General features: G+C 41.4%; 1 protein-coding gene across 2 annotated transcripts in view; it reads left to right on the top strand.

Moving 5' to 3' along the window:
- Window positions 1–13,825, top strand: part of LOC119655776 (serine/threonine-protein kinase MARK2) — a 512,551-nt gene that overhangs the window by 323,551 nt on the left and 175,175 nt on the right. The window contains exon 2 of one of the 2 annotated variants that reach the window (XM_038061848.1): window positions 12,184–13,458. The exons of the other annotated variant lie outside the window; for it this stretch is intronic. Within the exon in view, the coding sequence (XP_037917776.1) occupies window positions 12,490–13,458 (969 nt within the window). The 5' untranslated portion in view covers window positions 12,184–12,489. The remainder of the gene's footprint in view (window positions 1–12,183; window positions 13,459–13,825) is intronic. 2 annotated transcript variants of the gene reach the window in all.

The following is a 13,825-nucleotide window of genomic DNA, read 5'->3' as shown; positions in this document are numbered from 1 at the left end:
CATCGGCAACATTTGAAATAAATTTCGAATGCTGCGGATCCTGCCGCGCCACATCACTCCGCCCCCAGACGAAACCTAGGGGGTTTCGGCGACCGATCCCGGAACTCCGTTCCCCGTTAATCCACAAAGCGGACATGACGCTGCTTCTGGGCGCACACGGGTTTCAGTCTGGACAAAGAGACCGCCTTTTTGTGTCCACCGATCTCGAGCTGGAAGAAATGTTCTCCCCTCTCGAGAACGCGGTACGGGCCCTCATATGGAGGCTGCAGCGGCTTCCGGACGGCATCCGTCCTGACCAGAACGTGCGTGCATGTGTCCAGTTCCTTGGGCGAACAGGCAGGTGTGGGCGAGTGTCGAGTGGGTGGTGGCGCTTTGATGCCTCAGAGATTGTCCCTCAGCAGGCGCACCAACCCCGACTCCTTGAGACCCGATCTCTTGTCGAAGACCGGATCGCTTGGGAGTTTTGGGTTCTCCCCGTATACCAGCTCCGCGGGGCTGGCAGCAAATTCCTCTCGGCGGGTTGTACGTAGGCCGAGTAGGACGAGAGGCAAGACTTGAGTCCAGGACGGATCGTCGCATGCCATAATGGCGGCTTTCAGCGTCCGGTGCCAACGTTCTAGCATCCCATTGGATTGCGGGTAGTATGCAGTAGTCAGCTGGCGTTTAAAACCCAGGAGTTTGCCTAACTCCGAGAAAAGGTTGGATTCAAGTTGCATTCCCTGGTCAGTGATGACCACTGCAGGGACGCCAAAGCGAGGTATCCACTCTCGACAGAGGGCTTCGGCACAATATTGCGCCGTAATGTCTTTCAGAGGTATTGCCTCAGGCCACCGCGTGAACCTGTCGATGATTGTGAGGCAATACTTGTAACCGTGCGAGTCTCGCAAAGGCCCTATTATGTCGAGGTGTGTCGTGTGGAAACGCTTGGTAGTGCGGGGGAATGAGCCCACTTCTTTCCTTACATGCCTGGAGACTTTACACTTCTGGCATGCGATGCACTCTCTGGCCCAGGAATTGATATCCTTGTTCATGGAGGGCCAGAAGTATTTTCCGGTGACTAACCGATTTGTTGTCCTGATGCCGGGATGTGCCAAGTCGTGAACTGCGTGGAACACTTCCTTGCGAAATGTGGCCGGAATGTATGGCCGAGGTCCCTTTTCCGAGTTTTCGCAGCAGAGCGAGAGGTTTGAGCCGAAGATGGGCAACTCCCGAAATTTGTATTTGGGGTTGGATTTGAGGCTCTGAAGTGCTGCGTCATCCTCCTGCGCCTTGGCAACAGCCGAGAAATCCAGTGAGGCGGGGATGTTAACCTCGGAGACACGAGACAAAGCGTCAGCAACTATGTTGTCCTTGCCGGACACATGCTGGATGTCTGACGTAAACTCGCTTGTAAAGCTCAGGTTTCGTCCGTGAACACTGTGAACGGCCTGCCTTCTAGGGAGAAACGGAAGTATTTGATGCTCAAGTACGCGGCGAGCAGTTCGCGATCGTAGGTACTGTGGTTCCGTTGAGCGGGATTCAACTGTTTCGAGAAGAAGCTCAACGGCTGCCAAACTTGATCCACCTTTTGGTGAAGGCCAGCGCCTACTGCGATGTCAGAGGCATCAACAAAAACGGCTAGGGGTGCATCTTGCAGAGGAAATGCCAAAAGTGTAGCATCAGCCAGTTGCTGTCGGGATTTATCGAACGCGCAGACAGCCTCTTCAGACCACACAATCTCTCGTGTGTCTTTTGTTTTGGGGCCAGACAAGTACGCGTTCAAAACGGACAGGTGATGGGCGGCCTTGGGCAGGAAACGACGGTAGAAGTTTAGCATGCCCAAGAACCTCCTCAACTCCCTCACTGTTTTCGGACGCGGGAAGCTTGTAATTGCTTGCACCTTGTCTGGGTCGGGCTGTATTCCTTCAGAGGAAATGGAGTGGCCGAGGAATCTCACCTGTCCGTTTTGCAAGTTTAGTGGAAATCACACTATTATTAACAAAGTTATAAAAGTATGTCAATATCACCTAATGTGGATATTCTCACATAATATATGCATATATTACGTGCTACGTACTAATTGAACAAATGCACACTCAAATGTCTTTATAAAAGAAATATACTTGAAGTGTCCAGCTTCCGGTTTCCCGACTTGTTGTAAACTGAAATAGGCTTTGTTGACTGTCAACAGAGCTGTTATCGGTTGTGATTTTCGACCCTAGATAGGAGAAATTTTCAACGGTCTCAAAGTTATAGTCTCCTATCTTTATTGTTTTTGTTTGACCAGTGCGATTCGATGTTGTTCGTTCTTTGCTTTTTGGCACCTACCCCCTTAATAGCATGCTATTTATTGAATTCTTGGAAATGTGTTTAAATACCGAATATTTCTGGGATAAAAACTAGACTATTTTTTTTTTGGGAAAATATCACTTGATTTAGTTTATTACTTCCTGTTTGTTAAAAAACAAGTCGGGAAACCGGAAGCTGGACGCTTCAGATACGAAAGGTTTTGTGCATTTCTTAGTACGTAGCACGTAATATATGCATATACAATATTATGTGAGAATATCCACTTTCGGATGATATTGACATTTATAGCCTTTAATTTGCAAAGAAGCGACAACTTTGACGTATTATAACTTTGTTAGCAATAGTGCGATTTCCACCAAACTTGGTAACATCATGCTCTATGTTACACCCTATATTGTTGGTGGTCCTAGCATGAACATAAGGGGGGTTTTGCAGCGTATTACTAAAAATTATAGTAATATACTATTATTAACTTTGTTTGTGCAGATATCAGTGTGGAAGGTATTTCGGAGCCCAGGCACCATATAGTGGCAGCCCCTTGATTTTTTTCAGATTTTTCGGTTGGGTAGTTTCTGAGAATGGCCCCCGTAAAGGAATGGTCACTTTCAACCCCCCGCACTCCCCACCTTTCCAACAAATGTCAAAACTAAGACCGTTTTCGAAAAGTACTAACCGAGACCTTTAATTTGATACCCCACATGACTATATTTGATGAAAAAAAAAATTACACTCCCCTTTTGCATGTATGGGGACCCCCCCTTAAATTCGACGTAAGAGGATGTTACTCACCGTATGCGTGAGTGTTCACAGTTCCCACCTTTCTACCAAATTTGGTGTTAATCGCTGTAACCGTTTCCGAGAAAAATGCGTGTGACAGACAGACAGACAGACGGTAAACCGATTTTAATAAGGTTTTGTGTTTACACAAAACCTTAAAAAGATATTTGAAATTCGATGGTGATCCCATTGAATCAGCCAAGACCCTTCATTGGCACCTCACGTCCCACTGGATTTTCTCTATTCTGACATTGTTTTGTTCACTCTGAAATCACAAGCTTTGGATGAATATATCATGAATTTTGGATAAATATATTTTCACGATTCTCGGAAACAATTGAAATGTATCTGGAATTTTTATTGGCCAAATAGCTCAAATCAGAACCCAGATGGATTCAATCTTGCGGTCAACTTCTCTTATATGTGGATATGATATACAAAACTGTATCTATGGATGCATACAAAATAGATACGTTATTTCAAAAGTAATTTTTTCTTCACAATTAGCATGAAAAATTAGCAATTCCTCTCTCTTACATTTTGAATGCGCACATCTTTCAAATATTATTTTTTTCTTTGATGTTTGACGTATTTAAAAAATTAAATATTTTTCTAGTTGCATAAAAATAACGGGCAGATTCCACTAGCAAATTCACGACATCATGCGTGAGTTAGGCCCCCGTGTAGCTAACTGAAGAGATAAACTATGTCAACTAAATTAAACAAGTATTTTAATAATGATGTGCTATCTTGTTAACTTTGTTGACTAGATACTTATATTATCTCTGAATACGCACTTCTCTAATCTCCCTAATTTTCAAGAGAAACAAGAAATTTGCGAAAGCATTTTGACTTTTTTTTGTAACGTGCGTAGTGCAAATATCGATTGTCAACAGTACGCAGTAAATCCATAGTGAATGAATTATGACAGTTTTATCTACGTGATTAAATGTAATTTTATAAGAGTAGCAGGTGTAATTTAAGAAGTCTTTGAGGTCATTTTTGCTCCCTGATAAATATTTAGATAACAGGAGTTAATATCCGGATTGCGGATGTAAATCATATCCGAAAGGATTTAAATTGTTTTTCAAACTCCTTAAGGGGGTCATCCCGTGTGAAGGCCGTTTTTTGGCTTTTTTTTAGAAATTTTTTGTGAAGAACTGGATAAAGATACGAATTTTTCACCATAGATTTATTAATATCTTGAGCGTGCCTGTTAACACTGTAATTTCCGAACGACTCCAACTACCAAAAAATCACTACACTATACCTAGATATATAATTGATGCCAAAAAAAAATTGATTTCTCGGATCCGACACACGGGATGACCCTCTTAAATATTATTACTATTTCTCAACTTAAAACATCTTGTACGAGACCTATCTTGGTATTCTAAATTTCTCTTAAATAATCCTCCATTCTTATCCTATCAGAAACAGCTTACTTAACCCCCACTGTTTTTACAATTTCATCTAAATAATTGATAAAAGATTATTTTCTCGTTTTACGTATGGATATTTCTCTTTTGAAAATTTACGGGCAAATCCCAATTTTCCTAGATGGACGTTTTCCAAGTTATATTTTTAGAGTAAATAGCCTCATACTGCGTTTTTGTTCTACAATTTCAGTTTTTTCTACTTAGAATAAAGATTTGAAGAATAGATGAGCATCTGTTCACTTGTAAACTAGAAGTGTCACCCGAAGTGAATGTAAACAATTTACTCAAAAATAGATTTTGATAAACATATTCAGAGATGGAAACTTTGTCTGTAGGTGGATTGTTTGTCTGGTGTACTCAGAAACATGAATCCTGAAGCTGATCTCGAAAGTGTCATTCATGATGCACGACCTACCTCACGATAGTTGAGCCAAACGTAAGGGCAATCAAATGTCAGATATAGAGGCCTTCTCACAGATATCTGAAACCATGTAGAAAGATAGAAAATAGAACAATCTTTTGTCTTACACTATGAATAAATTGGTTCTCTATGTTAAAACGATAAACACATCTCTCCTGACACTATTGGAATTACGGAAGTAACTAAACATGACAAATAGAACCGCCATAATGTATCCCTGTACAGCCTAGCAATCTGGTAAGCATCATTATCGTACAACCCCCTGAAAGGAATTCCAACTAGCAGGAAAATTATCTGATCATTCTCTGTACACGAAGAAAGCGTTGATTGCTAGCCAACATATTTTCACTGTAGATACTTTCCTCTATTTCAGATACATTTGAAAATCCCATGTGTTGTTGTTTTTCGGTGTTAAAATCCGAAAATAGATATTGCACTCTGAACTAAGGCAAATTTACCGGCTAGCCAAATCCCACTGTACATACACCGGGATCTAATTCGAATTTCAGATCTCAATCTCAACATTTAAATAGAATACAGAAAACGATAGGATCGAGTCGGTTGGTGGGAAAAGCGAAAAGCACGATCATCTCACGTTTTGTTTATATTTTTGGAAAATAGCGAAAATAGCAAAACCCAAGAGTCTATTTATTGCCATAGTCAGATTAATGTCGTCATAAATTTAGAAACATGGTTTAATGGTTAATTTCAATTTACTTTGCAATTACGAAGGTATTTTTTTAAAAACTCAGCGATTTTTTTTTTTATATAAATTATATAATTTATTTTTCGAATAAGATGGTAGTAACTGTGAGCGCTTTGACAGCCGGTGATCATCTGTTTTAAATTTTGAGGTTTCCAAAGAGTTAGCCGCTTGGATTCAGGTGACGCAAGCATTTCGATTTTTGAAATTTTCACAGGTTAGGCTTGCTTTAGTATATATTGAAATTGATCACTACATGTCACACAAAAAATCTAAAAAAAAATATTTAAAAAAGGAGCCCGACTCTCCTAAACATTTATGACTCAACGTATTTCCTTCATCCACGTTTCAAAGGGGCTACTCAAACTTCCTTTATTTGGGAACTTTAATTAAACAGGAGATGTCCAAGGATTAACTTGGACGTCGTGAATTCGGCCAATGCCTGTCTCGAAGATTCAAATTTTTTTGCGAGTAGTAGTTCAGCAATAGAGATGGGTAGATGATGTATGTAGTATTACAGGAGGGGTGTCAACTTGAAATCTTATTAATATAATCTCTAGCATTACTGATCGCGATCCAAACATCACTTAACATTACAATATCACCGCGTCATCACTCTGTAGCGAAGTGATAAGTAATATTTTGTAATGTCCGTACTGATATGATATCATATCACAAGACATCACAACACATCTGTTCAGAGTGCAACTGACGGTAGCGGCTATCAATATCGCGGCTGTCGTTTACAAATAGGGTTATGATTCCCTGTTTACTTGGCTGGTTTTACCTTAGAGAAATGATTTTGGGTTGTTTGTGATACCTAACGTTAATTGAGATAAAGGAATAAGAAGAAAATGGATATACTTTTAAGTGATAAGTAATCTTTAGTAAAGCTGGTGCTGGTGTGATATCACAATACAGAACATCGCAAAGTAATTCGTTCGATATATCTTACCGTCCTTAATACAATACAAGTTCAGACGGCAGCCCATGAACAAAAATTATGGCTCTCTTGATTGTTTACTTGGCGCTATAGCTACGAAAATTATAAATGCAGAGCAAATTTCATTCCAATGATAATTTAAATTTGGCTGTTGATATAACATCACATCGATGGATAGGGCAAAGAAAGGTGACGTTTGTGATATTACTTTGTGATAACAATTTCTTCAAACAAGTTTTCAGGAAAAAATATTTCTTTTCTCTTTTTCTTTTTGTGTTGCCAACACACTTTTCTCTTCTTTTGTGGCTTATGGAATGTCGCACATTCTGTTTTTCTTACATTGTGGAATATACTGAAGAAGATGATAGTTGGTTCCCGAGATACAGTATATGCGAGCAATAAACCTCGTTTTGTCAAAAATGGAACAATCATTTGCCAAATTTGAAACATTGGCTAAGTCAGTCTAAATATCAACAATGACGAAAAATAATTTTAGTTTGCATTTTCATTTCATTATGATCTTTTTGGACGAGGGGGTGAGTGGGAGGAAAACGCGCTGACGCTTCATATGCCACATAGGGTTTCTTACCGGCCATAAACACACTATGGCGGCTCCGAACTTTTGCGAAACTTAGCACAGAATTGGAACCCTTAAATCAACCAAATCCCATAATCCTTAGTATTAAGATGCGCTGGATATGGTGGACCTTCTCTTGACCTTTTAAAAAATTCAGAAAATGGATTTGTTCAGCACTCCTAAGTGTGTTTGGTGGGATATCCATAAATTCCATATTGCTAAAGTGCTACTGAACTCAGAGAAGAATGACGGACTTAGATCGCCAAAAATAGAGAAATTTTTCCCGCTCGGGGGGCCTTAAATGAGCGATGGTTTATAATTTCAGAATTGCCCGGGGCCCCTGCAAACAAACTATTTTTTCTAAACTTCCAGATATGCCAAATAACAACATCAAGTCTTTTTTAAGGTTCGATTTGATGTCTGCTTGTCCGTCTGTCCATCTTTTGGTTTTTTTTGAGAAGGTGAAAACCTTCGAAAGACATTGGCCTGGACACACCAGCGTGTTGGATTTTTATCCACTAAAACTACCCCCGGCTGCCCCAGTCCCGTGAAACCACCATAAGATATTACATCATTGGGCGGCGTCAGCTCACTTTAGCTTGATCCCCTTTCCTCTCTACGCGGCGTACGTAACCGCGATTTTCTCCTTTCTGTCTCTCGCTGTTTGTTTTGGATAAATGCGATCATGGAGTTGACCGCATCTCAATCCTCAATCCTCTTGAAGTGCTACCATTCTCGGCACCAGATTTTCTGGTACCAGCACCTCTCCTAGAGTCGCCTCTAGATTCCTTCTTTTCTCCACAAATCTTGGACAGTGGAAGAAAACATGCGCTGAGTTCTCTGGGACTTCATCGCAATTTGGACAGCCGAGTGAGGTGCCCATTTTAAACCTGGACGGGTACTGGCGATATTTTCCGTGCCCCATGAAAAACTGCGTGAGATTATAATTAATCTCACCGTGTCGTCTCTCCAACCATGATGACAGGATTGAGCATATGAGTCCACCGACACTTTCCGGAACGTTCGCACCTCTTGCCATTTATTTACGGATCTATCCCTCTCAGCGTTCTTTGTCTGCGGTAAGGGAGAGATAGCTTTCGCATTGTATATGTTCACCATTTCATCTGCCGAGATGTCAATGGTCATCAAATGACGAACGCTGCATCTTTTGAGACAGTCCCGAAAACAGAACATACCTTCAAGCTGGTCTTCCTGTAGACTGCACTCGGTTTGTTAGCGTTAACTGACATACGCAACGCCTTTCTACAAACTGGACATAGAGCATGATTGAACTCACTGCTGTAAGCAACCTTGAGGTATACCGTGGCCCTCCCCATTCGTCATCGTCCTTGCCAAGGCCATACTTGTAGCAGATGATTTGTCGCAAACATACTGCACGTGTTCCCTATAACTGAGCTCGCTATCTATCACCACTCCCAAATATTTGATGATCGGCTTTGAAGTATACAATATAATACAGGCGTAATTTCTCTTTCGGCGCTTAGTGATGAGGACTGATACCATTTTTTCCTCCACAAGTGTCAGACCAGAGCTTAACGGCACTGATTACCTCGCCTGAGTATAACTCAGCATCTTCGAGATGCTTCGCGAGAAGAACCTGCTCTATATCGTCAGCGTAACCCACTACTGTGACTTCGTCCGGAAGGGAAAGATTAAGTACATCGTTGTACATTATGTCCCACAGTAGTTGGTACAATATGGAGCTCCGCGGAAATAACGTACTCCTGGGGTCCGTCATCGGTGTCATACTAGACCCTCCTTTCAGCTGAATAACTATCGACGATAGCAGCGAGATAGGCGGGAATACCAATCTTCGTTAGGGATTTCTGTATTCGATTCCAAATTGCCGAAATGAATGCTACTACCACCCAGTATTTGCTGGTGCTACTCTTTTCGGCATCTTCGGCCAAGCCAGTAATTTGATGGCATCAATGGTTGACCTGGCTTTACGGAACTCATATTATCGATCTGATCCTTGCCCTCAATGTCGAATCTTATTATTCTACGATCAGACATGGAGGCGACGAGCTCGTTCATCAGAGTATTCCCTAGAGTTATTTATGTTTAGTATCTTTTGTCTATTCTTGGTCATATATATATATCTCACAATAGTTTACCAGTCTAGCGACTAGCTCCGGTACAATCCGGATGTCGTCTCCTGGGAAGTAGTCTGATACTACGACTGCCTCTCGAGTGATCCCCCGGCTTCCAGGGAGACTTGGATAGTTATAAGGTCTCCGGTCAGAAACTCAGAAACACATACATATTTTAAATTATATTTAAGAATAATGCAAGCTGTTGGTTTTTCGCAAGATGTGTTCCAAATTATCTGCAAGCTTCCTCCTTGCAGACTGCAAATGTTGGTTTTTCGCAAGATGTGTTCCAAATTATCTGCAAGCTTCCTCCTTGCAGACTGCAAATCTGTCCCCGGTACACCTGGGGCTCCCGAGCCAGTACTATTCCAATGTTCTCCTTAAAATTTGTCCTTGCAACTATCGTAGATGCAGCTTTCCCATAGTGGAAGTTTATCTGGACTACCTTAGTTATTGTTTGGAGCTCTTCTCCACTGTCAGAGTATCACCCTTCTCTTCCGACTTGGCGATTTCCTGCTCCTGTTGCTGTCTACCCTAAGCCCTAGAAGATCAAGGTCTAGGTTGTACAGCTTTTGCTTTTCACTGGATAGCAGGTTTACTTCCGTGATTGATCCAGTCCTTTCTACCTCTGTGACCTCCGAGGCTCCTTCGGGAACCTGGATAAATTTTCTACCCGATGTCCCCTCCGAAGAGTCTTTCCTCATCTTTTCCAAATGCTAGGTGCACAGGTATGTTATCTTATCTCTAGTCGATCGGTCATCTACCCCGATCGTGAGGGATCCACCCTTGCCCTCCATCCTGCTTCTGAAGATTCTCAATAATCGCGTATTTAAATCCTCATTATGAGTGATTAGGAGGCCCATGAGATTTTCCGTCTCTATTGTTGCAGCTTTCGGAGGAAACACTGTCACCATGTATGCTCCTGGTGTATAATTTCTAGAACATGCCGACAGTTCTGCCCCTTTCCAGCCTGGCAATTAAAGAACTATGGTCCTAAGTTACTCTGTAGTCTTCTGTTTGCAGGCCACCATTATGTTGGACCTGGTCGAAAGCGTAACACGGTGAACACAAGCTTCGCAGTCCATCCCTTGCACATCTGCCTGATGACAAGGTCTTCGATGATTTCCTGCTCCCCACGAGTGAATATTTCCTTGGGAAACGTTTGTGGCAGTATGGCCAGTCGAATCTCCTTGGCTGCACTAGTATAGCCAATGGCGAGCGTCCTGATACCTGCCTTCGCTCAGGTTTGGGTTTTTAGGGAGCATTCCCCTTATCCCGGCTAATCCCCACTAAAGATGGCTTAGGTCTGCCCTGAGCCTTCTTAAGAGTCTCTTCTGGTTTCAGGCCTCTGTCCCCTTCCTGACTGATATGTTGACCTCAGACGTGCTTTTACTTGTCCCTGTTTTTGACCAGTGGTCGTTGTTTGTTGCTGTCCTCGCAATGTACCAATGTCAAACTCGGATGTTGACGTCCCAACTTCTTCATGTTGGGTGTAATCACCTGGTTTTCAGTCTTTCGGAGAAATGCCTCCGGTCTCGCTTGTTTGGTTGTAGTTTTCTTTGTTTTAATACGTGTACTCATTTGATTCCTACGAGTATGGGGGTAGGAGGTCTGCTGTACTATGCCCCCCCGTGGCACGGTAAAATCAAACTTACTCATTGAAGCGGCCAGGTATCAGTGAGGCTCCGTTCGAATACAGTCAGTTACTCCGGATTAGAGGAGGTATTTTTCGACTCCCCAGTCAACATCCGTAGCGTTTTGTTAGTAGTAGTGCGGTCTTGGACGAGACGCTTGGCCTCTGGAGAGCCACACATCACCCTAGAAGAGAGGCAGCTTACTCACAGAGAGAGGTAAGTTGGCCTCAAGGAGCTATGTTCCGCGTCAGTCTATCCTGCAGTGCTTGACCCCTAAAACTAATTAAATAAACAAGGAGCTTCTCTTTTGTGTTCCGTGTTAACCTAGAACTGGCTTGATTTAAGCGATTTGTTACTACGAAATTCCGCCATCTTAAAATCTGTTGTCTCAGATTCTCAAGATACAGCTTTATAATTTGGGTCAACAAGTAAAGCGTGCTTCTAGGAATTATGCAAATTACAGATATTTTCCTAATTAGGAAAAGTTTCCACCTCAGTACAACCACATGAAATGAATTATTCTATAAATAAAATTCTCTGGCCAACACCAAAAACTATTAGCAGTTGCCCAATAATTGTTACTATCTACAAATCAATATTCTGAATGTGACAAATCACATGATGATGATGAATATCTGCTCACAAGCCTACCAATCTCGATGAAAATAAGACCAGGTTTGAAAGTGGTTTGCCGCAAGCAAGTATATGTGAGAGGCATGCACTTATTGCTATATATTTATGGCATGCAGCCCTCTGAAATGGGGGTTCCAATCCATTTTTCCATAACTTCCATTAGGAACGTGTGTTCGGCTCTGGTAATGAGCTGCGTTGATAACGTAGGTGCGCTGTCAGATTTATCAACTGTTGGGATTTTCATGATTAAATTAGCACATTGCAAATATATATTTTTAGATTTATATGATGTGCAAATACATAAATAGAAATGGGCAAATACAGCGTAGAGGTTTCTAATTATGCAATGGACCCGTGAAAATGAATGAAATATTAGTTTATAGTCTCAGCATTTCCATTGAAAACTATCTTGTTGACGTTATATAATATTTTGTCTGAAATGAAAAAGAGGAGGTTTTTTCTTATCTGAGTTGTCATAGTCGAATGAGTGCTCTTGTGGAAATCATGGTCATGGATAAAGGGACACCAAACCTGAAGCAAAAAGGTTTGGTTGTACACTTGTATCAATTCTAACAACAAAAGAGGTTTCGTCTTCGTCAATCTTGAGGTTCAAGAATGGCATAAAATAGCAATTATTTTACAATTTTTAACAGGTCAATCACCAAAATGTAGACGCCAACGGAGATAGAAATACGTGTCAAAATCACGTACAAAATAAAATATAGTTATAAATCTAGCATTTATACTATTTAAGGACTTTTCTATAAAAGCTGTGTTACGTTTAGTGATTAAACTTAAAAGGAAAACGTATCTAAAAATTTAATCAGCAACTAATACCACCGAGTTACAGCCGCAGAGTTCAAAACAGAGTGATAGGTGGTTTAATAACGAAATAGCGCGCGTTGTCGTATCTATAAATTAGCATTGTCCATTAAAATACTACTCGCCTTCCCTACAATATGTATGAAGTTGCCCCAGTGGCCACCGAAAGCAGTAATCCGTTTGAAGCAAAGTCTAACATTTGCGCACTTCCAATTGTAAAAGAAATCATGGGACAAATAACGAGTAACCATCAACAAGCCACTCCAGTGAGTCGGCATCATTCTGAACGAAAATCGAAAATTTACTATCGACATTCCGCCGTACAACCATTACGCAAAGAAGATTTGGCCATTCTTCGTGATCCTATTAAGAATGCATCGATTTATCGAGGTAGCACACGGGAATCCTCGATTCGACGCGTTAAGGACAGCAGTATGCCAAATGGTCGCCCAGTGACAATTAGCGAAATGAACGCTTATAACATTGAAAAAAATGATACGTCGTCCGTGAAGAGTTCCAATAGAGAGATTCTGAAGTCTGATGCAGATCCTACAGCTAGTACAGGGTCGACAACAACAAAAACAGCAACCGGTACCACCGCAGCATCGAAACGATCTACCCTTCCAAATGAGTTCTACAACACAGTAGGAGATGGATATCATAAAACAGATAATTGTTACTATCGCTCTCCTGATGGTGGTTATCATAAGCTTCCAAGTGATTCATATCATAAAATGTCAGAAGGATGTTACGTGAAAACCGGAGATGGTAGCTTTAGACGCTTGGAAACCGCCTCAACAAATCCAAATGGCTCAGATAGTCATTCACAAAACAGTGGTCAAACAAAAGTGAAGAGTCAAGTGATGAAATTTTTGAAGAGATCAAAAAGTCATACTCCAGCAACATTGAAGGAATTGCAAAAGGAGAAGGAGAATAGGAGTAATAATAGCGGAGCAACTGGTGGTACCAGCGGGGCTGGGGAGAAAAATCGTAAAGTTGTGGTGACTATGATGGAGAATGGGGGATTGCCAATTGTCGCCACCAGCAAGGCTGATCGGTCATCGAAACATACACGTGATAAGGATGGAAGTAGTGGCCGTAATAAGGTGAGTAAGATATTAAAGCTTTTTTTGGAGAAATTTATCTACAAGTATTGCCTTAAAAAAATGCCTATAAACGCGAACATATTTTCGACCAGTTTATATAACCTAAATATCGTTTTTTTCCGAACACAAGCAAATTTTTCATAGTTTTAAGAAGATTTTTGCTCAGTCCAACAAACGGTTTATGCGGCGACCCTTCCATCGGTCTGTTTGCCCGGCGATACTTGTCAAAACTATACTGCTATGACTCAGGTTCATAGAAAGAAATTGCGAACTCGGGGGAAAATTATGCGGAAAAAATTGTGCGGCCGCCTCCCTATTATAAATTTTTTTTTATTGAAATTTCTATTTGGGGCCCCCGAGAAAACTC

Source organism: Hermetia illucens, chromosome 4, assembly GCF_905115235.1.
Source record: "Hermetia illucens chromosome 4, iHerIll2.2.curated.20191125, whole genome shotgun sequence".
NCBI lineage: Eukaryota > Metazoa > Arthropoda > Insecta > Diptera > Stratiomyidae > Hermetia > Hermetia illucens.
This window is presented reverse-complemented; position numbering and strand designations above follow the sequence as displayed.